This window comes from Carassius auratus, unplaced genomic scaffold, assembly GCF_003368295.1.
Source record: "Carassius auratus strain Wakin unplaced genomic scaffold, ASM336829v1 scaf_tig00027323, whole genome shotgun sequence".
Taxonomy (NCBI): domain Eukaryota; kingdom Metazoa; phylum Chordata; class Actinopteri; order Cypriniformes; family Cyprinidae; genus Carassius; species Carassius auratus.
Window position 1 is genome coordinate 1 of NW_020525583.1, and position 26,925 is coordinate 26,925.

A 26,925-nucleotide genomic window follows, 5' to 3' on the forward strand; every position below is an offset into this window, starting at 1 on the left:
CTAAATGCATAAATGTTAATGTATTCAGGGTTGCTGCATTTTTAATGTGTGTCCATTTTTGTTTTAGATTTAACTGGTTGCCTGTTAACGCCCTATTCCCTTTGATAATTAATAGTAGTGCAGTCCATCATTATTACTCATACTAATGACTTATGGTTTTAAACACAGTTCTAACTCAATTTGCTAAACATTGGCACACACCTCTTTCTGCATCATTTGAAAGGACAACCTGAAGTCGTGTGTCTTGTTGAGGAGAGTTGAAAAATTTAGACTGAAGCCAGGAGTCGTATCTAGAGACAGAGTATCATAGAGGGGTGGACGTTTTTGACTTGGTCCAGCAGCAAGCAACTTATTAGAAATTTTACAGCAGCTAAATTAAAAACTACTTTTGCTTGGACTAGCTCCACTTTAGTTTCGTTTGATATCATACTCTTTCTTTCAGCCATTCTCTATCCATCAATTTTTTTTTCAGAGCCTGAGAGAGGAGATTGTCCCAGTGGAAAAGTCTACTATAGCTGCAGGGTCAGAGTGGGCGTGGACCCTCAGGTGTGGGCGTGGCCTGTGAACTTACCTGTCGAAACCTGATGCTGAACCTGACCTGCCCTCCCATGACCCCATGTGTACCAGGATGTGGATGTCCTGCTGGGTAATCACTGTCGTCTTTGCATTTGGAACAAATGTTTTTGAAACGTATGCATGTCCATTGACACCAGAGCATGTAATGTTACACCATCCTCTTCAATTGGTGCAGGCTAGTGGCTCATAATGGAGAATGCTATTACCCGGGAGAACTGCCCCTGTGCATGGCTCGGTCTAGAGTATCTCCCCGGAGAGTCAGTGGACACTCCATGCTACCGCTGGTCAGTTTGTTTCACTGTGCTTAGCTTCCATAATTCCTGTTAATGGGTGATTCTTTAATCAGTGGAGCTTTTCTGTTCCCTGTTTGTGTTTAACTACTATTTCCAAATTAAGTGTTTCAAAGGTTATATATAACAAATTCAGTACCAAAACAGCATATTATACTGATTTCTGAAAGATCAATGTGACGTAAAGACTGGAGTAATGATGCTGAAAATGTAGCTTTGCAACACTGGAATAATGACATTTTTGCATTACATTTTTACTGTATTTTAATCACATAAAAGCATACAAGAATTCTTTCTTAAACGTTGAAAAAGTGTTACCAACTCCAAACATTTCTCCCAAAAATGATAAATATTGTTACCATTATAAGTCGTAACAAAATATCCACACCATGATGCATTATAACAAAATTCACTTTCTGGTCATAATTATGTATCTACTCTATATGTGGTCAGAATATGTGTAGAAGAAAAAATGCTAGAATTTGTTTTTTTTTTTCTAAGATTGAATAATCAGAAAAGCCTCTGACTGCAGAATTACAGTGTATATGTGTGTGTGTGTTTCAGCAATATTTCACTTGGTTTCTCTGTCTCTCTCCAGTGTGTGTCATCGGGGGTTCTTTAACTGCACATATTCACCGTGTCCAGCTGTGTGTACCATTTACAGCGATCGACATTACCACACGTTTGATGGCCTGGAGTATGATTACGTCAGCGACTGCCAGGTCTACCTGGTCAAGGTACTTCCTGAGTGTGGCCAAAATAACCCATGCTGTTTAATGATAGACACATGTTGACCAGACCTATACATCTGATATTTGTCTATTTTGTAATTAGAGAATTTGTTAGAAAGTTTGAGGTCGGTAAAAAAAATACAAAAGAACATTTTTTTTAATATAAATGTTGTTTTTAATAATTCTAAATGTCCTTATTGTCACTTTTTTAAAATCAGTTTAATGCATATAATACTTAAGTATTTTGTCTTTTGCAAAGAAAAAACTTACTTACCAAACTTTCATTTTTAGATTACAGGCGTTACTGTATATTGCCCACCCTCCACTGTAGATATAACCATCAGTCAATTGAAAAAACCCACAGTGGTCGACAGTTTTACCATTGTTTCTGGACATGTACCATGGTAATAGTGCTTTTTCTGTGTGGGTAAGCTTAAATGTAAGAGGAAGCGTATCTTTGTGTACAAATGCTGTAAACGGCAGTGAACCTTTGCCTTGTGTGCTGGTCTGAGGACCAAGTGGAGAGGTGCTTACCAGCTTGCCTTCAACAAAGGGTGCGTTTCACCAGTTGAACATGTTGCACCTTTAAACTGAAGAATTTTTAACGAAGGGCCAAAGAGTGTGTGCGTGTGTGTGCTCTCACACGTTGCGGACTTCAGTAAGGACGGATAAAGTAGCAGGAAAAGAGATCTGCTTCTACCGCCTCTAATCTTGGGAAAATCAGAGGGGATTTTTAATTAGAACAGGGCTGTGGTAATGGAGCCAGAGTTAATGTCAGTCCCAGCACAGAATCTCAGCAAAGAGCCGCACATAACAAAGAGCAATCTGTTCCCTATCAGCCTACGCAATGCAACCTGCTACTGCCCTTAATGACTGAGAAAGTGTGTATGCATGTGTGTGTGTGTGTGTGTGTGTGTAGATGCTTAAGGTGCAGGTGAATAGACTTTGGTGTCTACTAAAGGTTAGCGATTCTCTGAGGAGTCTACTGATCTACCCGAGGGACAGACTTTTCCATCACGACAAAAAGAAATGGCTTTAGTCACACACACACACACACACAAGCACACACACACACACACACACACACACACACACTTACAACAACAAACAAGGTTTTGTTGCATATGATATAATACTTCCTATGAGCTGATACATCAGGAATGCATTGTTTATTTAAATATGTGTCGCTTTTTAATGTTAAATTACTTTCTCCTATCCTAGTTTAATTATATAGATCTATAATTAAGACATTCATTGGTTGAATTCCCGAAGAGTGTAAACAAAGTGGCTGTATGACGCTTTCAAAGCATTGCTTGTTTGAGAGGTCAGACATACTGTATCAGCTTCTTGCTCAACCACTGGGATGAGACTGGGATGGGATTACCATTCAAAAGATTGGAGTCGGTATGATTTTACTCTCATAAAATGTTTCATTCTCTTAAACTCACTAAGGCTGCATTTATTTGATCAAAAATATAGTAAAAACAGTAATATTGTGAAATAATATTTTTATAATTTATCAGAACAGTTTACTATTTGAGTATATTTTTAAATGTATTTTATTCCTGTGATGCAAAGCTGAATTTTCAGCATCATTACTCCAGTCTTCAGTGTCACATGATCCTTCAGAAATCATTCTAATATGCTGATTTGAAAATTTTTTTTTATTTATTATTATTATATTGAAAACAATGCTGCTTTATATTTTTGTAGATAACATGATTTTTTTTTCGAATAGAAAGTCTAAAAGAACACTATTTACTTGAAATAGAGATTTTATTATAAATGTCTATTTCTGTCATTTTTAATCAATTTAATGCATCCTTGCTGGATAAAAATATTGATTTCTCAAAAAAAAAAAAAAAACCTCAAATGCTCAGCTCTCCATCCAAATATAAAAGCTGCTGTTGGTTAATGAAAATTTGACGGATGAACTCAGAGCTCGATTGGACTCTTGTCATGTCAGAATGTGATAAGACTTTCAGTTTTATGGATGATGGCAATATTACTTTGGTCACTGTTGCTGTGATTACTGGTAAAGAATACAGGCTTTGACTCCTGTTGCATATTCGTACAGACACTATTTTAGATGCTACTGTGAGTTGCTGTGTGAACGGGACATTTCGAGACTCACACCTGTAAGTAAACTGCTCACTATACTTGTGTTAATCTTGTGTCTATCTGTAGAGTGTTGGTGATACAGAGGTGACCATCATGGCTCAAAATAAAGATTGCTACGAAAGTGGGATTGTTTGCATGAAATACCTGCTCATCTATGTTGGCCTGACTAAAATCTACTTCAGTGATAACTCTGGTAAACCTGTGAGTACAAGACTTAACCCATCTTCAGTTGTTGTCCTTTCACAAACTAGAAGAGTTTATTGTTTCTGTGTTAAAATGCATACATTTTAGTCTGTATTGACTGTAATGTGTTTCGAATTGAATTGGTCTGTGTTTATCCTCCAGAGCTCGTCTACTGTTGTGGGAAGAGGATATGAGTTTCAGCTGTGGGCTGCGGGATACTACACTGTGGTCCACTTTCCTGCTCAAGATCTGACCATTTTATGGGACCGCAAGACCACTGTCCATATTCGTGCAGGACCACAGTGGAAGGTCAGAACTTTTTTTATCACGATCATCAGTATCATTTTATACTGTATCAACCATGTGTCTCACTATAATGTATTTGGCTGTGTTTTTAGGGTCAAATGAGTGGTCTGTGTGGAAACTTTGACATGGTAACAGTGAATGACATGACCACAGCTGGACATATGGAGGTCAGTAACGCACAGGTCCTTGGAGACAGCTGGGCTGTTGGACAGGTATGACACATCAGGATACTATGAGACCGGAGTACACTAAATGTACACTACTCTTAGAAAATTTGGGGTCAGTTAGATTTTTCTTTAAAATAAATTTTACATTTTTAGCCATGTGGAGTTATTTTTTATGATGGATGGATGCACTTTATTGGACTTCTATTGGACAATTGAATCCCAGCAGCCATCCTTTGCCATTAAAAAGCTTGGAAAAGCCAGGAATTTTTTGTTTTTCATTTTTTGGGGTGAACTATCCCTTTGATGTTTCCTGAGCAGCAAATCTGAATATTCGAATGATTTCTGAAGGATCATGTGACTCTGAAGACTGGAGTAATGATGCTGAAAATAAAGCTTTGCATCACAGGAATAAATAGCATTTTAAAATATATTCAAAAAAGAAAACTTATTTTAAATTGTAATAATATTTCACAATATAAGGGTACTTACTGTATTCTTGAACAAATAAATGCGTTCCTGGCGATCATTTAAGCCTTGTTTTAAAAACATAAAAAAAATCTGACCCCAGATTTTTAAACAGTATGTATTCTTAAAATGTTTTCATGTTAATCTGCCGTACTTTTATTACTTGTGTAAAACCATAGTAAACTGTACTAAGTCACACTAATCAGCTTTTATGTGTTAATGTGTGTGCAGTGTGAGAGCGACTTTGTAGTCCGCCGACTGTGTGAAGGAGATCTCAGTCGGCAGCCGTATGCGAAGCGGGAGTGCGGCCTTCTCTACAGTGACGTATTTGCTCCATGTCACAATGTGGTGAGCAGCTCTCCTCTGGGGTTTAACAACACTTTTGGCCTACAGATAAAAAGGCCATGTCTTACCCACAGCCACACACAGGCTGGCAGAGCATGAGACAGACACACACACTGTCTGCGATGAACCAGCTGATAGATAGAAGCCTGGAGACTGTTTGCCATTCAAAATATGGCCACTAGGGGGCTGCGTAGGTTTGAAAAGCTAGAACATTCCACCATTAACACATTCAGTCCTGAGTGTGTGTTGCATAACCAATTGTGTGTTCTTGACAGGCTAATTGAGGTTTTAGATAATGTTAGCCATATATTGTGTGTAACTCATCCTTGTGGTCCCTCAGGTGGATGTGACTTGGTTTTATAAGAACTGTCTAACGGACACCTGCAACTGCAACCGTGGGGGTGACTGTGAATGTCTGTGTACTAGCATTGCAGCATATGCACACAAATGCTGTCAAAATGGTATCACGGTGAACTGGAGATCCCCCACCGTGTGTCGTGAGTACAAGCACACATAAACTTTTGACCTGTTTGTGCTGTCTGTCATTGTAGGTTAATGGGTAAAAGACGAAATGGGGTTTTCAAACTAAAGTTGAATTCAGCTTTAAATTAGAATTTATTTCGGTTTCTGTCATATAAAATTGTCAGGCATATTTAGAACCAGAATCATTAGATGACATTAAAAAACTATTCAAGGATCACAGTGCAGCCCTAAAAACTATTTAACTGCATTTTAAATCTTTACCAATCTTTGCCACTATCCTGAAAACCACTAGGTTGCACCCAAGTTTTTTATTTAAAGTACAATGACATTTAGTATGAACTTATTTCTTTTCCTTTTATATATTTTTAAGTATAGGTCAGAATGAGTATGTTATTTCATTTTTACATAAATATATCTTATATGCTGGTTGAGGATGGAGCATTATTTCAACATCCATATTTTGAAATTTTATATCCATAAAAGTTGAGATATTAAAGCGGACATTGCTTACATTTAATATGCTTTCTTTGTATATCAAGTCACTTTTTTAAATTGAATCTGATGCAGACAAATGAGATGTCTTGTCTTTGACCCTAATTCTGTATGCATAGACAAACTAACATTTCTAATGCAAAACTAATCCAGCATTCAGTTTGTACTTTATTCACAACTGCTCCTCTTTGCTGTCAGGATCTATTTATTTAATCAGACTCTGTTTCAGTTGCAGATTTGTCACATTAAAAAACATGCTGTAAAAAACATGCTGACTCATGATACAACCTGATTGCAACTAATATAAGTGTGTTTCTTTTAACAGCATATGACTGTGAATATTACAACCAAGGTAAGAATGATTTATTCTGTTTATTTGCCTAGAATACTACTGTAAGCACCAGAAGATCTTGCCCTAACCTTTTTTATGTATGTATGTTTGGTTAGAGCTGGGAGAGGGTCCGTTCACTCTGTCCAGTGCAGAGCAGAATGACTCTGTATGTGTGTTTGGGGCGAATGTGAGCAGCGGTGAAGTGTTTCCCCTTCTGAGGACCAATGCTCAGCCCAGCACCATTTTCCACTTCATGATCACAACTGGACTATACAAGGACCGAGCTTCCAGTGAGCACATACTCTTCACTTCAACAGCAAAACAAAAAGCAAAACGAGTTGCAGAAGAAAAAGACTAAAACTAATATGCATCATACACATGCTTTAATGCAAAATACAATGATCAGGTGTTTTTTGGAGTGTATTATTTTGCTCCACACAAACTCCATCTTTGCAAACTTACGAGCTTAGTCGCTTATAGCATGCATTTGAAAATGTAACATTGCCAGCCACATTCCCAAATATGTGATGAGAATCAAATCTGTTATCAAAATAAAATCTCTGTATTAAACATTTGAAAGCAAAGTAATTAAGACATAAATATTAATAATGTTATTTTACCGTTGCACTGTAAAATCCAACAATAACAATACTTATAATCTTTTTATTTTACAGTTTAAAAAAATATGAGTTGCAATAGTTACATATTTCTTAATTCATTTGAAATATTTTAATTGAAATATTTTAAACAATATTTTTTTTATATAATTTCATTAAAAAAAGTTGTTGCTTTACAGTAGCATTATTGCAATAGTAATATTTATGGTTATACTTTATTTTAAGGTGTCCTTGTTACAGTGTAATTATACATTTAAATCCTGAGTAATATTAATTATTAATATATTAATTTAGGGCTTGGCTATGGGTTACTTGCATGTAATTATGCATAATTATTTTGTATTATAATAATAAGTACATGTAACGTATAACAAGGACACATAAAAAATTGTTTACCATATTTCTTTATTGATTTATTATTATTATATAGCTATACTGAATGTCCTTGGCCGATCATATGTCTGCTTCTTATTAGACAACTGAACAAAATCGACCAGCCTATGAAAGAAAAAAAAATATTTACATGTGGTTTACCTCTATAATTTATTTGAAAGCTGAATAGTAGCATCTACTGATGTTGTATTTGATATTTGCACTGCTTCAGGACTTCCTGTTGTCTCACTGGAGTCTGCAGAGAGGCCCAACTACTTTCTGTGTGTTACTGGGAACCGTGGGCTACGACTGGAACTCTGGCAGCCTGGGGAAGAGTTCCGACGTAAGGCCACCTTCATCCACCACCAGGGCCTGTGGTTACCTGGTCGAGCGTCCTTTGAGTTGCACAGTCAGAAGGGTGTCTTCCTGACTCTTTCTCATACACACGTGCGAGCTCAGAACTACGACCACTCGTATACCTTCAAAATCAGCAGCAGCTTTATCATTGAGGGTAAGACCGGTCTGAAAATATCTATATATCAAATATACTGTGCAAGTGTAATTTAGCATCTTATCATCAGGCCCCTATTACCTGCACTGATTGTGGAATGAAATTTAAATATAATGCAATGTATTAAACAGAGCAGACACAGACACAGATTTCTGCGGATGCACGTCATATACTGTAACCTTGTTTGAAGTGCTTTCTCTTATGTCTCTAATGTTTATGATGGCTGTGTTCCTGCACTTTAGAGAGCAGTTTTTTGATCCCCTACCGCTTGATGTGCGAGTGGAAGTATCATGCCTGTGCCAGTCCGTGTGTGAAAACATGCAACGACCTCGATGCAACACGCTGCCAGTTTTTACCTCCGTAAGATCATGTGCATATGCTAAAATTATAATTGATGTGACAGCTATTCAAAGGGTGCTTGCTAAGGCAGGTATTATACATTGTCATGTTTCGCTACAAAACCAAAAGAAAGATTTTTAGGAAATATAAGTCTTTAGTTCAGTGGTTCTCGACCACCAGGGCGCCTCAAGGATGTAAATGAATAAATTATTAATATTTTTAAATAATCAAACTAATCTGATTTAAAATGCTAAAAAACACACATGAAATCTAGATGTCAACTGAAATTTATTTTTATATAATATAATATAAATATAACAAATACTAAATGTAAAATAATTTTTTTTTTTATTAAATTAACAACCTCAATGATGGTTGTTTTTAACAGTAGAACATAAAGTACAGTTCTTGAAACTCTTGATGTCACAGAATCAATCATGGTTAATTCATTTTCTTAAAATAAAAATCTAATAAAAATCTAATAAAAATCATCAATGACGATAATGAGGACAAAAAAAAAAAACATCTTGACATATTGTGACAATTTTGGGGTGAGTATGTACTTACTTGTCATGAAAATCATATCACAATGCATAAGAAAATGTTAACCAGGCTTCATGTTCTTTATGCAAAATCTAATATTATGAAGAAGACATGACCTAGACATATTGTTATGAGATTCACCCTCACAATTTCTTCAGAAAGTCTTTCATTCTCTGATCTGGTTTAGAGTTGAAGGTTGTTTTCCACGCTGTCCAAAGTCAATGCTGTTGGACGAAGTGACCAGGCGGTGTGTTTACAAAGAAGACTGTATGTGTGAAAGCATCATATGCATCACTTTCATCATCATCATATCTTTTATGAACATTTATGTACACTGTTCAACTTGTCTCAGCACTTGCATTGCTTCATATGTTCTTGCAGGTGTGATACTATCTCCAACTCCGACTCCTTACATGTTCGTGACCCGATCAAACAGAACCACAGCGGTACCAACCTCTGCTCCTTTAACCTCAACTACAACTACAAAAACTCCCTCCACAACAACAGCAACAGCAAGCACCGCTCCGAGCACAACTGCCAGTACTACAATCATAACTACACCTTTGGAAGCAGAGGATTTAATTGGCAGCCCAACTACACCCACATTACCACCAACCACACTCTCTTCAACTTTGGCCACCACCACCACCTCCACTGAAACTCCCTCCACTCCCTCTCCACCAACCACAGAACCCCCTCCAGTCAGCACCGCCCCGCCCACCACCACAGCCACTACACAGCCCATAACAACACTTTTTACCACTTTATCAACCTCAACTACAGAGGTGCCCACCACACCCGAGCCCACCACCGAACCAGAGACGACCTCGCTGACATCCACCGTCCCACTCGTTACAACCAGCACTGTCAGTACGACCGAGACCACAACGTCAGAACCGACTTCAACAACCATCACCGCAGAGACAACATCTGTCTCCACGATAACCGAGGAACCCTCAACTACTACAACAGCGGTCCCGACAACCTCTGAGATAATGCCTTCTCCCTCCCCTTCACCTGAGACAACAGGAATAACAACAGTGCTGCCTCCGTTCCTTCTACCCACAGGGCCCTGCACTGTAAGAGTGTCATTCTTATAAAATAGTTTCATTTTATAGTATTTGATTCAATTAATGGTAAAAAAAAAAAAATACTTTAAAGCTGCAGTAGGTAACTTATTAAAAAGATATTTTTTACATATTTATTAAACCTGTCATTATGTCCTGCAAGTAGAATATGAGACAGATAATTTGTGAAAAAATCAAGCTCCTCTGGCTCCTCCCAGTGGTCCTATTGCCATTTGCAGGAAGTCATCCGCTCCCGGTAAAAAACAACCAATCAGAGCTGTGGTCCGTAACTTTGTTTGTGTTCAAAATGTAGAAAAAATGCATATAATAAGCGAGTACACCATGAATCCATTTTCCAAACCGTGTTTTTGGCTTGTCCTGAATCACTAGGGTGCACCTATAATAAGTGTTTATATTCGGACTATTTTAGATTGCTTCAGCGGAGTAACCCAGTGCCTTTGTGATTCTTCATAGACATAAACAGAGAGAAGTAGTTCCGGCTACAATGTTCTTCCGCAAGATGCAAGCAGTTCTGTTTATTAACCAGTAGAGCGTCAAAAGTTACCTAACGCAGCTTTAAATATGAAATGAAACCATGTTCTTAGTGTTCAGTTGAATGAATAATGGTCATAATACAAATACATTTAATGGACAAGACATCTTTCTTGTATTGTTATTGTTAACTAGACGTTAAATAATGTAAAATAATTTTCATTAATTTAAATAAAGCTGAAATTAAAAAAACTCTCTCTAATGGCTCACTTATTTGAATCAGAGAATCATTTGTTGACTCAATCCTTGAATTTGAAGTCAATAAAATGAATAGAAATGAAAAATAAAACATGATACTTGCTTGCTTGTATACCTGTGACTCATGGGACTAAAATTGGAATAATTAGTCAGTGATTGTTCAGGCAACTACTTGTAGTTAAAGATTTAGAATCAGAGAATTGTTCAAATATAATTCCTAGTATTTCTGAGTGTTCTAAGAAAAATATTTTTGCTATATAGGTTAGCTTTTGCTATGTTTTGATTCATCTTCCCTGAGATATCGGTGATGGATTCAACAGTACTGAGTGAGAGTTGACGTCTCCCGTTTCCCTCCCTCACATCTTTAAAAATCAGTCATTAATACCTACATAGGGTGAACACTTTTACCAGTCTTAATTCTTTCTGTTCTTGAGTCACTCCTACTTGCCAGTATGTTGATGTCCTGAGAGTAGAATCATGGATTAAGATGTAGAACAGTAAATAACTGTTAAATCTGTCTCAAAAACTCAAGAACAAAAACAGATAATTAATCATTGCATCTTACCTAAAATCATCCAGGGGTGCCTTATATAGTTTTTGATGGAGTTTATATGCTTTCTAACTTGTGAACGTCTCTGTTTTGTATCCATACAGCCTCCATATTCATTGCGTGTGGACGAGTGCAGTGAGTACATCTGCTTTAATGGACAGCTGATGCTGCATAATTCCTCTCAGCACTGCAGATACAACATCAGCCAGCCACAGTGCAACCTGCTGGGGACCCCGATCCAGACCAACACAGACCCCTGCTGCCCACTGTGGCAGTGCCCATGTAAGACAAACACACATGGCCATTCAGATATGCTCTAGATGAGAGGTGCTGTTGGCTTTGTTGTCAGTCTCCATCCTGCTTTAAAGATCTCGAGGATTTAAAACATCAGACGATAAAACTGCAGCACACGCTTATAATAAATAGAACATTATCGTGCATCGCTGTGGACACACGTTATCTTTATAGTTATTGTTCTTGGTTTGAACAGGCCTTATGTTTTTCATCTAATATTTATATTTAATTTCAGTTACTAAAAAAATCTCTGATTAATGTTTCTTCAGAAACTCTTTATCATGTTTAAAGTTTGACTGTGTTTGTCTTCTTTCAGGTCGCTGCTCTATAATCGCTGACCTGCGTGTGATCACGTTTGATGGGAATAATGTGGCTCTGTATGATATCGGTTCTTATATTCTGGTCCACCTGCCCAGAGAGAAAATAGTCGGCCACATTGAGAAATGCCCAACCAGTGAGGTAAACCCACACTAACACTCTACCATGAAGAAGTATGCTGTCTTTTATACATGCTTTTTACATTTTAATAAACACTTGACTTTTCCTTTCAGAGTGTGAACTACATCAGAAGACCTGTGAGTGTGTTATAAGCTTATTTATGTTCAAATTTGATCTATTATAATCATCCTAATGAGGATGAGAAGCTCATTTACTTTCTCTCTTCCTGTTAGACTCCCTCTGGTGGAACCTCTGGTCTGTGTTTTAAGAAACTGAACATTACAACTCTATCCTATCGAATTATGGTCAACCGCTTGGACCGGAAGGTAATGCTGGCAAGATTTAACCAGTTTTAGTCACGATGTTGTTCTAAACCAGGGATGTCCAAACTGATTCCTGAATGGCCGGTGTCCTTCAGAGTTTAGCTCCAACTTGCCTCAACACACCTGCCTGGAAGTTTCATGCAAAGTAAGACCTTAATTAGCTGGTTGAGGTGTGTTTAATTAGGGTTAGAGCTAAACTCTGCAGGACACCGGCCCTCCAGGACCTGATCTAAACACAACAACAAATAAATCTGTATTATTAGTAGCTATTATTTCAGCAGCCATTACATAATTTAAAATTGTTTGCGGAGTAAAATCAAAGAAAATGGCAACCAATAAATTCTAATTTATTTAAAAGTCATTATTCATGCATCTTGTGTCTCTGTTTAATCGTGACTCATAAACATGTAACGGTTTGATCTGATACAGGTGTCGGTGAATCAGATCACGGCCCGGCTTCCTCTCAGCAGACAGAACCTCCATATTGATGACACCGGGACCATGTACATCATTAAAACACCTAGTGGGATCAACATAAAGTGGTACCACAGCACTGGCATCATGGTCATACAGTACACGGTTCCTGATAACACCTCCACTAGGGGGCTCTGTGGTCAGTGTGTTGCATTTGCATTACACGTAATATCCTACTTTTCACAATATGTCCAAATCCAGATAAAAAAAATGACCCACCCTGTAAGATTTGTTATTTAGTTTAATTCTAAAATATGTCACATTCTAGCACCTGAATGTGTTTTTCCATGTTGCTCTTATTAATTCAACAGCCTTTGGTCATTTGTGGTCATATAAGTGTGTGTGATGTATTTTGGTTTCTTTCTCAGGATGTTGTGATGGTAATCCAGCTGATGACCTGCGGCTGCCCAACGGTACTGTGGTCTGGGATGTTGAGGACATCCCAGTGTTCCTGCACGGATGGATGGTGGATACGTCAGAGGAGACAGATTACTTCCGCAGAGTGGGAGACAACTGCACCACCGGCAACTGCTCCAAATGTTTCACCATGCTCAACCAGAGACCTTTCTCTACATGTCACCACAAGGTACCACACACAAGCTTGAATACATATTCATGTGCAAACATGACACTTACATCCATTGCACAAGCTGTTTGTAAATACTGGTGTTTAACATTAGCCATAAAATCATAGTTAGCTTTTACATATACATATTGATATACATTTCGATATACATAATTTGACCCATATATTGTATTAACCCCTTATAAAGGGGTTGTTTTAAACTATGTAAACTATTACAGATCATTTACATTAATTCACTAAATAAAAAATGAATATTAGATCAAGGAAAAAAAATGATTTAACTGCAATTGATTTAAAACTTAAACTGCAATAGAAGTTAATAAAACCTAAATGAAAGCAAGAATAAGATTGAAGTTGAAAAAGTTGGAAAGTAAAAGTACTAAAATAAATCAAAACAAAATAGTAGCATAAAACAAAATTACTGAAGCAAATAAATTTAGATGAAACTTGAAATCTAAAATAAAAGCTAATTCAAGTTATTAATAAATACTATAATTGTATATAAATAGTACTGAAACAACACTGATTTTACCTAATATTTGGGGAAATCTCGAGAAATTTCATCCCCACTGGCTTGTGAAAGTTCAAGCTTACCTTACACGTGACCATTTTATCATGGATTATTCTTCCTAAGGTTTCTCCAGAACACTTCTGTGATAAGATATGGGCTGGTGACCTACATTATAAAGAGCATGAGTGTGACTTCCTGGCTGCTTATGTGGCCATTTGTTACACGCATCAGATCTGCTTCAGCTGGAGGAAAAGCAACTTCTGTCGTGAGTGTGTTCACAGATACTGTTTGGATGCATTTTCATAAAGGCTTTTGCTTAAATGCTTAACTTTTGACTGGTAGCATATTTAATCACTTTTGCGTATTTGAATGTTTTTGTACATGCAGCACTCAAATGTCCTCCTGGTAAAGACTACAAACCCTGTGTGAATACGTGCAAGACTCGAACATGCCAAAACCGAGATTACTACGAGGAGAGCACCTGTTCTTCTATCAGAGAGGAGTGTGTGTGTAAAAGCAGCACCATCCTGCACCGAGCAGACTCTGCCTTCTGTGTCACCGAGGAGCAGTGCGGTGAGAATGCCACACACTATGTGTTTGCATGCATGCTAAATAAAGTGCTGTTTGCTTTAATGGCCTGTTATTTCCATGTGATCAGTGTGTACGGATAACGATGGTGCTCCACGCGCCCCGGGTGAGGTGTGGAACGGCTCTCTGCGTGGCTGCTGTCTGTTCAAGTGTCTGGAGAACGGTAGTGTGGTTCCTGTGGAACCCGAGTGCAGTTATGATCCTGCCCCGCTGTGTGAGAGGGAGGGAGAGTATGCAGTCGATGTGCTGGAGGAAGGAGTCTGCTGTCCTAAGAAGATTTGTGGTATAAACACACATGGATGTATACTGCACAAATCCATCCTGGCATCAGTGATAATAATAAAACATGTTTCTTGAGCAGCAAATCAGCATATTAGAATGATTTCTGAAGGACGGTGTGACACTGAGACTGGAGTAATGATGCTGGAAATGCAGCTTTGCATCATAGGAATAAATTGCTTATTAAAATGTATTACTATAGAAAACAATTATTTTATAAAATAAAAAAAATCTTAATTTGAAATATGCAAAACATTTTTTCTTTCTGTTTAAAAATTGTGCATCCTGTTTGTTTGCCCCCTTTCTCATCTCAAATATGTTTATTTATTTTATTTCCCCGTTTTTTTTGTTCTTGCCATCAATATGGCCTTAGATGCAAAACAAATCACAAATCAGAAATGCACATTAAAAATGTACAGTATTTTTGCTTCAAGAAAATGAACCAAAATGTTCTTGACTAGTGCTTGTGTGTTTGTGTGTAGAATGTAACCTCACCATCTGTCAGAGTGAAGTGCCCAGCTGTGAGAATGGAGACAAGCTGGTGATTGGCTACAGCGCTCTGTCCTGCTGTCCCGAATACAGATGTGGTAAGAGCTCATGTAATCCTTACTCTGATTGGCTGTGTATTTGGTCATTGGACAAAGGTCAGTCTTCTGATTGGTCTCTACTAGAATGTGATCCGTTGGCATGCCAGAGTGTTCCTGCCCCGCTCTGCAGAGAAGATCAATTCCTGGTGGAGGTCAGAGGGGCACACGCTTGCTGCTACAGCTACATGTGTGGTAATAATATCTTAGAAATACTTGAATTCTACAGCTGACATTCTCATCTCTGTGCTCACAATACATTCATTTATATATTCAATTATAAATAATAATAGAATAATAATAAGAATGTTATGTTATATACACTTATATAATTTAGTCCTAAAATCTAAGCTTTTGATAATACATAATGTTTTTAATAAAGGTAATTAATAATATCAAACTTATATCAAACTATTTAAAAACGTAATTATCAATAACTAAAATTCCAAGTGTACATTATTTGTGTACTATTTTTAAGCATGTATTTATAATTCTAAATATAGATGATTTTAAATATACAAAGGTACAGAAAATACACATTATGATGCATATAATACACATAAAGTGTGTTTCTGTGTTTCTTCACACACACACACACACACACACACAAAAGCTACAGTACTGTTAAAAGTTTTAGGCACTTATGTAAAAATGCTGTAAAGTGAGGGTGAAGAGTGAAGTGCTTTAAAAAATAATGTCATAAATACATTTTATTTATCAATTAACTAAATCAAATCAACATTTTGTGTGACCACACTTAGCATTTAAACAAGCTTTTGTCCTAGGTGCACTTTTGTTTTTCAGGTAGCTTTACAAGTAGGTTTCTTGTAGCATCTTTGAGACGTTGCCACAGTTCATCTGGATTGAGTCTGTCTCAGTTTGTTCTGTTTCTTCATGTTATTTCAGACAGATTGATGATGATGTTGATCAGATCTTTGTGTGGAGCATTGGCTGTTGTCAGACTCCTTATGCAAAAAAAAAAATGTCCCTGGATTATTACATTTGATGGCAAAAATAATGTTTGGAAATTTAAAATGATATTTCCTATTAACACACTACAGCAAAAGATAATAATAATAACTGACTTAAAAAAAAAAATGTTGTTGGTGAATATACTAATGACCTAAGACTTTTGCATTGTATTCTATACACAGTATTTATAATTTATAATTTACTAAAACTTAAGCACCTTAGCTTGAGACAAAGCATGATTTAAAATAATTATAATTAATAATTGTGTAATGTTTGAAGCCAGTATTTAAAAATTCATTATATATAAATTCAATGTACTGTATATAAATACACAAAGATCTAAAATTATGTATAATGCTTCAAAGTATACATTATAATGTAAAGAAAAAATACATAAAATGCTCTATAAATTTTATTCTTCTGTGATATTATTATGGCATGCTATAGTAATAATTTGCACATGCTTTGCAGTGTGTGAGTCCTGTATTGACCCTGTACCTGTGTGTCTGCCTGGAGAGATACTGGCTGTGGATGTGAACACCACTAATCACTGCTGTCCACATTATCATTGTGGTAGTTATAACACACACACACACACACAGCATTCACTGTCCTGAAGTGCCCAGTCACTTTGTGTTTCGTAATCAAAGGAGAAACAGTCTGTGTCTTGATCTTTCAGTGTGTGATAGGAGTCTGTGTCCTGAGCCCAGTGTGAGCTGTGCTCCTGGAGCTGTGCTGGTGAAGAGACCCGCGCCGGACAGCTGCTGCCCAGAGACACACTGCGGGTACTGGACACACACACACTTACCTAGATATCGAAACAGTGCCTTCCCTCTGACTTCTTTTTGATTTGAAGAAAACCAGGTTCATTCTACTTATTATAGAATAACCCTTACTCAAACTCTCAAATTCAGTGCTTGTTATTATTGTTTAGCAAGGATTCATAAATTGATAAAAAGTTACAGTAAAGACATAAAATTTCTATTATATTCATCAACTTTCTATTTGTCAAAAAAAAAAAAAAACTGAAAGCACAACTGTTTTCAACATTTATAATAATACAAACATTTTTCCTTGAGCAGCAAATCATGTGACACTGAAGACTGGAGTAATGATGCTGAAAATTCAGCTTTGATCACAGGAATAAATTATTTGTACAAATAAATGTAAATAGAGAATGAATGATATTTCACAACAAAAATATATGCAGCCTTGATGAATCCAATAGTTCATGAAATTCCATTTAATGGCATCACTTTAAAATGCTAAACTGATACACAGTTACATTTGTTACATCTGTTGTTTTTAGAATGTCAGTGTCACAACGTTACACTTCCTGTCTGCACTGTGGTGAGTGTTCTAAAATGTATTCTGTTTGTGTGAATACTGTGTATATAGTGCATTTGGTTGCCATAGTGAATTCTCCTGTAACCACCGTATTATACCGTGAAACTTTGTGTTAAAGGGTGAAGTGAGAGAGGAGGAACCAGACGCCGGCGGCCCGTGTGGATGCCCACTGTATCACTGCAGTAAGACTCAAACAAACACTCACACACTTCAAATCGACCTCACTATTCAATCTAACTGTTTATTTGTCTGTGTGTATGTGTGTGTGTGTGTAGAGAAGGCAGAAGTCTGTCTGTTTCAGGGCGTGACGATATTGAACCCGGGTCAGTCTATGGTGCAGTACTTTGAGGGGGAGCTGTGTTACACCGTTCAGTGCCTCACACATAAAGACCCCAGCACCGGGTTCTACGCCATGGAGGTCACCACTGCCAACTGCTCTGAGAAGTGTGAACCTGTAAGTCACATGACTAATTCAGCTTTCATTAGTATGTATAAACAGATACTTCCCTGTGATTTTCCATGAAATTAATTAACATTTAAAAGGCACACATCATGTACAAATCAATGTACAAATATAGACTTAGGTTAGTCAATCATAACAGAGGTGATCTACATACTGTATAGATAACTCAGAGAGGAAGTGGAAGACAGTCATGTAAAATTTAATTATAGATGGTTTTTGATTCAAAAGTCTATATTATGGCCCATTTATATATTATATTATATTATATTATTACATTGTTTTCCCAATAGTATGTGAATTATATGTATTTATTTATTTATTTTAATTAATATTTCGTTTTATATTTTTGTAACTACAGTATCAGGTTTATGTCCCATCATCTGATCCACATGTGTGCTGTGGCTCCTGCAAAAACATCTCATGCTCATATCCCAGTGAAAATGGGACTACAGAAGTATTTATGGTAATTTTTTTCTCACTGTCTGATCCTTTTTGTTGATCTTGTAAAGCCTGACATATATATAAAATAATGATCTATGTGCATATACGTTTTTGTTGAGTATCATATTTGACACATCAGGCTTTTATGGCACATGTGATAGAGGAGAAGAATATGGAGCTCATTCTTGAGGAGGAAAAAAAAAAACATTATTTTGTACAGTTGCTGATATTCATGACCATAAAAAGATAAAAAGAAAGAAAGAAATTCAGCTTTTAATGTGAACTTAGTGAGGTCTTTATAACAGTACAGCAGACTACTCTCATAAATCGCATATAAATAGTAGTTGTCACTCTATATCTTGCAATAATATGTCTCATTGGATCATTTTAAGATAATATTTTATTATTTTATTTATTAATGCTTAGTTTTATGATCATATCAAATACAAAGATAATTGACAAATGTACAAATAAACGTTCCTCAAAAGTCAAAAGGCTAATATTAATGATTTGATACATTTAAGCATAATGAACCTAAGTTGCTTCAGTCTAGTAATTTTTCATCTTATATAAAATCCATTATATATCGCTGTAAATAATACTACAATCTAAAAGTGATTTTTAAATAAAGATTTCACAGCCAAATAAATGTGAACCCTGAAGATGAATGTTTTTACAATTATATACTACAGGTCCTTTTACTTGTTAATAAAAAGTATAAACCATATACAGATTTTGATCATGTTTATAATTTAGAGTCCATAGAAATTTGCATATTAAATGTGATCCAGTAGGTTGTAAAGGGTTAATGTAATCTTAAACATATCCTTAAAAAAAACTTTTTTTGTGAACAATTTCCTCTTTGAGGATGTGCACAAATGGATGTTTTGTCAGATTTGCTGAGGGCATTTTTTTAGCAAATTTATCCACAAAAGTATTGCTGCTGTAGGTCAAAAACACACACACAAAACCGCGTCATTGTTTTCAGGAAATACAAAGAGGCTGAGCCTCCAATGCATTAATCTGAGAGTGTATTTTGATGTGGTTGGCAGGCAGGAAGCTCATGGGTGGCTAACTGCACGCGCTTTGACTGTATGGAGACGGCGGTAGGCGCAGTAGTTCTGGCCTCTGGAGTGGTCTGTCCTCCTTTCAATGACACAGAATGTATTCAGGTCTGACTGAAATCAGTGCATTCAGCTTTTTTGTAACAGTTTGTGCTGTTGTGCTTCTAACCTCAGTGCTTTGTGTTTCAGAATGGAGGGGTAGTTCAGACGTATGTGGACGGTTGCTGTAAGACATGTGAGTATGTGTTTCTGGGGCTGGCTGTGCTTTCTGGGAACGCTGGGGGCTGTTTGGAACAGTATGACGGTGAAGCAGTGCTGGGCTTTACTAGCTGCTGGTTGCGTTTTGGTTAGATCCTGGGGAAAAATGAGCACTGCTGTACACGTCTCAAAGGGCTCTTTCATTCTTTTCTTCCAGTTTCAATTTCATGCGCTTTTCCTTGTTCTCAATCCCTCAATGATTTTATATGCCGTGATCTGGGGAGAAATTTGTATTTCAGCACGAAACAAAATACTTACAGGGTTTTTTGTGATGGAATACTAATGAAAGCCAGATAGTTTTAATGTTGTCCTCTCTATGTGTTCTTTGTCTTCTGTGTAATCTGTGGACTGGATTTTATGCTAAGGGATTGGTGTTTGTGGTTTTTAGCTGCCGCTTGTCAAAGCTTGGTGCTTTACATACAGAATAAACAGGTTCAGATGAATAACTTTAGCAGATCTTGAATGATAACAACATTAGTAAAGCAATCAGACTCAGTTTGTACAGAAATAACTTATGTTTCAGTTACTAAAATAGGTTTTTCAGTGGCCCATGGTCCAGTTTTTATTAATGAAATCAAATTATATTTATACAAAATCTGGGTTTCCATAGTACAATATATACAATAAAATCTCACAATAAAATCTAAAAACAAGATACAGAAACATGATGAACATTTTTGTAGTCAATATTCGAATTTGTTTAAATTATTGTTAAAAATCCTTATCCAGTTGTTTTTAATGACTACTAAAAAAAAGAATTGAAAAGTCATGGGAATGAATAGGTTAAAAGGTGTGGGCACCCTATATATTGGTCTATTACTAATAATAAAAAAAACATTAAAAAAACAAACATTTTTTATGTTATGTTGTGCTGTTTATGATCTAGGATTCTTTGATTAATAGGAGGTAAAAACAGCATTTATTTGAAATGGAAATATTTTTATCATTATGAAAGTCTTTAGTTTAGATAAATGTAATGCATATTTGCTGAATAAAAGAGAATAAAAAAAAGAAAAAATATCTTACTGATCCCAAAACTTTTGAATAGCAGTGCATGCATTTTTTAATTTTTGTGAAAGCACATTGGAAAATGCTGCATGAATCTGTTCTTAATAACATCTTCGATAAGAGCCAGTGGTCTTGGCATGGCATGCTAGAGGGATACAGGGGTGATTTTAAGGAAAAGCTCAACATGTCTGGCATCTGCCTTTGCTGGCTATGTGCTATATTTGCTTCCAACAAACTGGTATGTATTTTTTGTTTAAGTGGTGGTATGTGCATCTTTTTACGCTTGAGGGCACAGGTTTGTGTGTATTCACATTGGTTTGGGGGCTCTTGCATTTGTGCTGCGTGCTGGAAGCTTTACAAGCGACTTCAACCATTGAATTTGTATGGACTTGTGAGTTTGTGAACCTGCCCCTGTGTGTTTCTCAGGTGCTGGACTTGGTTTGTTGCCTTTTTCCGTTAGTCCAGTAACACCCACTGCTAGTACTAACTGTGATACAGGTACTCACTCATCTACTGAATTAACTTGATCTGTGTCTCATAACATTGTGTGTTTTGAAGAAAATATTTGACACCTGTCTCTTTCAGTCTTGCCGTTATTTTCTTTTATTTTGAGTGACCTGAAGTGTGTGAGACATTTGGCCTGTAATAGGAAGTCACTTCTGTTTAAGTCCCTTACACTGTTTTTTATTGTATTTTTTTTGCGAAAAAATAAATAAATAATAATTTTAAAGAATGTTCATACTTTGGCTGCAAAAACTTATTTTTTTTAATGAAATATATATTTTTCATATTTTTTAAAATAGGCTTATTTTTTTTCACTTGATTTTACTAATAACGTCTTATTGCACTGAAATGTAATCAACTGTTTATTTATAAAAGTATTTCTAATCTTATTTTAATAATGATTAGTTTTAATAGTTTTGGGGGAGGGGCTTGACAACATAATGAACTATAGTGAACTGTCATTGTCTGGGAGAACAATACTTACACATGAACGTCCGTTTAACATTCAAACACAGACACAACTGTTTTGTGAACAAACTCATCCGCTTCCCTCCCACCATCTCAAACACGGCTGTGAAGTCTTGACTTTTCTGTTGAAACCCCTGATAAATCTTCCAAACCTGTTCTCCATTTCAACCCACAGAATCTCTGTCAGAATTAATGACCCAGAAATAATACTCACACTGTCCTCAAAAGGGTTAAATGAGTTTCATTTTATCATTGTTATTCAAAAAAAAAAATATATATATATATTATGAGTGAAAAGTTCAGTTCTCAGTGGTCCCACTTAATCATTGTCAGACAAATGTCACCATGGTAACTAACATGTCAATCAAGCGGAGCCCCCAAGGTGCAGCAATAATAGTCACTGATCCTGTTAGTGGGTGTGTGTGTGTTTGACTCATTGTTATAGCCACATTTAAAAAGATTACACTGCACTTGGTTTAGCTGTCAAAACAGACCTCAGCTGACGAAGTATCATAGATGAATTTTGTGAAAATTGTGCAGCTGTATTACTACCAAACATCATTAAGCTCTTTCACATGTATTTTCTTTTTTAATAATGAACATGAAATTTCTTGTCTAACTGCATGTTCCTGATCTTATTGCACATTCTTCCATATATATGTATAGTAGGTACATGCAACCTTTCTGAAATCAATATTTTAAAATGTAATACCAGTTAATGTAATATTACAGCAGTAATTTGAAATAATACTAGTCAAGATGAATAAAAAATGTCCTGTTGACAGGTTTTCTAATTTTATTTTTTAATAAAAATACATTAATTTTTTTCTTCAACAGTGTTCCATTACAGTAGTACATTGGCTTCTAAATATTGTTTGAAGTTGATTTAAAACAAATAATGTCATGTTTGTGTGTATTTGTAAGTCTCATAGTTTGTGTGTGTGTGTGTGTGTGTGTGTGTGTAGGCAAAGAAGATGGCAAAACCTGTAAGAGAGTCGCCATCAGGACCACCATCAGAAAAGATGACTGTAGAAGTAATGCACCTGTAAGTGTAAAAAAAAGAAAAAGAAGAGGATATTCTGCTTTTGTTGTATTTTGTATTTGGGACTATTCTCTATTCCTTTTCTGCTCTATTTTTGTTATTTCTGAAATACAGCAGGATTGAGTACAGTTTTTCTTCTGGAATATGAATTGTTAGCTTTCATGTCTCTTTATTTTCTCTTCAGGTGACTGTGTACTCGTGTGATGGAAAATGTCCATCTGCCACCATCTTCAACTTTAACATTAACAGTCATGCACGTTTCTGCAAGTGCTGTCGTGAGAACAGCCTCCAAAACCGTATCATTCAGCTGTACTGCACTCGAAACGCCACTACGGTGGACTATTACTACCAGGAGCCAATGGACTGCTCGTGCCAGTGGAACTGATTCCTTGTGGACTGTGTGCAGTAACGTTAAGATCTCACTGAGAGCACTAGCTTGATGCAGACAGGCCCGAATCCAACTGCATATCGCTGTATCTGATGTGTCTTAAAATCTATAATTTATCTGCAAAGAACAGTAGGTTAATCAAACATTTATTCAAATAAGAACAACAAACTGCTGTTAAATTGGTATATTGTTTAGATTTTAGTATTAACATTTGTTAAGTGTTGAAATGACATGGGGAAGAGTATTATTAGAATCAATATTTAGTATTTAACATTTTAAATACATTTATACATTGTAAAACCAGATGCTTTGTTTGTGCTTTTCTAACAAAAAAGTGTTTCTTATTAAAAAAAATTATTACAGAGACAATAAAAATGCCAGTCTCAAGCCCCGTTCACATCATGATAAAGATATCTGTAGCAATAACTATATTAGCGTCCTCACCAACACAAATTTCAATATTATGTCAATTATTAGCATGCTTAGCATTTTTGTCATCCTCCATCTAAATGCTAAAGCTCATCAAAACAGCATGAAGTCTGACTGAATGTCAATGTTTTTATCGTTCATCATTCTGCAAAACTTTATCGTTAGACATTGTCTTTTGTGTAAACAGGCCTTTGGCATTTGATATTTAAAGAGAAATCTCACCGTTGCTTGACAGGCGCATATTCACACTTGTTGATGTCCATCTGTATAAAAACATGACGTGATGAACTTGAATTTCCATACTATAGCCATAATGCCAAACATATGATTTCTGCTGCAAGTGAACTGAATTGTATAAGCATAGCATATAGTAAACTACCTATAAACCTGCATGTTATTGTCACAGTTTTTTAAATAATAAAATAAACATACAAAAAAAAAAACAATTTGTCCATATGCACTGAACAAATCGATCATTTAATTGATTTAACAGGCTATTTTGTAACATCCCGTTCAATTAGCCACATATTAGTAGTCAGCAAATACTAATTAATAACTTATTCTTAAGAGCTATTATAAATAGTTTTGAGTTTTGAGAGGCAGGGGAGGCATGTCCTCAAGGAATGTGGGGTATTTTTGTGTAAACTGATCTTAGCTAAATTCTTTGCTCTAAGATGGCATGAAATGCTCTTATGACCACAAAGACTGCTGCTGAAGTTTGACTGACCAAACTATTGTAGTGTAGGTTATTATTACACTGCAAGCTGCGAGGCTAAACACATGAGTAGGATCTGGTGTCATCTATGGACACTGGAATTATGGATCAAACTCAATGGACAAAGCTCTGGTATTGTTTTGGCAACTTCTACACTTTCAGGTAATCATTTATTCAAACTGTTATTGGATTGCATCATATTCACGTTAAGGAAAATGCATCTGCTGTGAAGGAAAATGATATATGGCTTTCTGAGAGTTAAAGAGTTACGTAAATAAATGCTGTTTTTGTTAAAAACTTTCTAAGATGGAATAGATCTTTAGAAAGCTATTAGGCCCTGTTTGCTTTTTTATGTGCTATTATTCATTAATGCAAGTTATTCCAAAGAGAAGATCTTTGTCTTTGCCATCTTTTATCTAGTACTTGCTTCGCATCTGAAATGCCTTTCCTTTTCAGTTGACGTCATCTAGGCCAGAAATAATGTAAATGAATTGCCAATTTTTATTTTGGTCATTGCTCTAAGCAATGCAGCCTAGTTTTATACCAGTATTCCATTCAGAGTTTCAAATATCCACAGACAGAAGGTGACTTCCACTGGTTTGATGGCTGTACCTACAACTTATTTTGAAATGACATCATCGCTTTCATCCAATCAAACGGGCTGTGTTGCACTGCTGACGAATGGGAATGGAGCAGGATACTTCTTCACTGCTTTCCTGTGTGACCCGCAGCTTCCTGAATGAAGTGAATGAAGGAGCGAGATACAGAGTGTAGTTACTTTCACTGCGATAAGTTGGATATGATTTATACAAGCAGGACATGTTCCTCGATCAACCTCCACTGTTGTTCCTGGAAAAAGAGCTTGGGTTGAAGTCAGGACTGATCGGGTTGATAGGAATGTTGTTCCTGGATCAACAAAGCAGTATTGCTCAGGGGTTTCAATTTATAAAATTAGTCTCTAATGTTTCTCCATTAATTGAAACCAAGCTGATGTTAATTAAAATATACATTTTACTTGAAAAAATATTAGCTAATTAGTTAAAATTGTAATCAAAAATGACTAAAATGAAATAAAAATAAAGCTAACTTAATATAAATTACAAACAAAAAAATTTGTGATTGTACTGTAGGCTTTAGTACCTATGTAGCATATTTTAAGAGTGTTTAGATCTTTTTTTATGAAACTCTAGAAAATATACATGAGATTACTGGGATCTTTTCCTCTGGAGACTAAAAGTAATAAGTACAATTTTTTTCATTTCATCATTTACTGACCCTCATGTTATTCCAGACCTGTATGAATTAGTTTTATACTTTTGAACATGAAAGAAGATATTTTGAAGAACAGTGGTAACCAAACAGTTGCTGCTAACCATCTATTATGTTTGAGAAAGAAATTGAGAAGCAGCAGGCCAAAATGACACGTTCAGCTCATCTCTGAGTCTGTGTTTTGCAGCATGGACTTCTGGGTAATAGTACACTGTGATTTCTGCACCGAAGGAGCTACTTGGAAGGACACTTCTAAACATTTAAATCACACATGGGACACTCCATGGTTTTGTGTACTTTCACAGATCACCACAAGACTACTGGTGCACATGAAATGTGCCATTTGAAGGCTCTTAGTCTCTGTTTTCATTTATTTATTTATTTGAATTGCTGTCTAACAGAAATATTTGAGATCTTAAGATTTGATTTGAGAGTTTCTTTTTAGATGAACTGTCTCTGTTGCAGTGTTGCAGAGCAGCAGTGAATGGCTGAAACTGGAGAGTGTGTGTGAGACAGAAGTAGCATTTATCTGGTCTAACGAATCTCACCTGGACTTATCTGCTGGTTTAACTCTTGCTCTAATCAGAAGATGAAGGATGAAACCATCTCACACATTGCACTTACAAACACTCCAGACAGAGTGAGAGTTCAAGGTCTCTCTCCTGGCCACATCTATCATTTCTCACGGGTTCTTACACGCCCCAGGGGGGCATCTTAGACACTTGGACCCATTTTTATTGCCAATACAAGTAAGTCTCTATATCTATAGTACCAACGCACATTAAATTAATTATTTACTCCAAAATGTACTGTTTTGTAACAGTTAATTTTCCTCAGAATCTCACAGTGACAGCTGTCACATCCAATCAGATTGCATTGTGTTGAACTGCTGCTGATTCTACCCAAAACGCTCAGTTTGAGCCCTTCATCCTGCACTGGGTGGATCTAGCCTCTTTCAGAGGCCATGCTATTCGCATAGACGAGATGAATCAGAGGGTTGAAGGCATATCATGCTCACAGGATCACAGTTTTGTCTGTCACAGCTCAAGGTGGGTTATAGGCAGGCCTATAAAATATACTGTCTGTGTGCATGTGTTTGCATCTTTTTCTTTTATTGTGCAAAACTGAAATCTGTGTGTTTAATGATCTACAGCAATATATAGAATATATACAAAATATACCATAACTGCAATATGAATTTCTTGCTAGAAATGATATAAAAAGTGGAAAACGTTGATCAA

The 26,925-nt window shown here is 36.2% G+C and overlaps 1 protein-coding gene across 1 annotated transcript; it reads left to right on the forward strand.

The window, feature by feature from the left end:
• Window positions 1-472: 472 nt before the first annotated feature.
• On the forward strand, window positions 473-24,122 carry LOC113079197 (otogelin-like protein; the record flags this gene model as incomplete). The annotated part of the gene is given in 38 exon segments (XM_026251412.1): window positions 473-534; window positions 537-646; window positions 752-785; window positions 787-860; window positions 1,465-1,603; window positions 3,785-3,919; window positions 4,064-4,210; window positions 4,300-4,419; window positions 5,071-5,187; window positions 5,525-5,681; window positions 6,485-6,511; window positions 6,607-6,780; window positions 7,712-7,990; window positions 8,233-8,350; window positions 9,060-9,139; window positions 9,254-9,951; window positions 11,344-11,521; window positions 11,850-11,992; window positions 12,085-12,108; window positions 12,205-12,297; window positions 12,724-12,907; window positions 13,137-13,354; window positions 13,989-14,130; window positions 14,253-14,438; window positions 14,524-14,736; window positions 15,215-15,319; window positions 15,404-15,511; window positions 16,760-16,861; window positions 16,968-17,072; window positions 17,598-17,638; window positions 17,754-17,817; window positions 17,911-18,089; window positions 18,457-18,561; window positions 19,592-19,711; window positions 19,793-19,838; window positions 21,296-21,367; window positions 22,807-22,886; window positions 23,068-24,122. Coding segments are annotated over 38 exon segments (5,180 nt in total), but the record flags the coding sequence as incomplete, so codon positions are not given.
• Window positions 24,123-26,925: the final 2,803 nt, after the last annotated feature.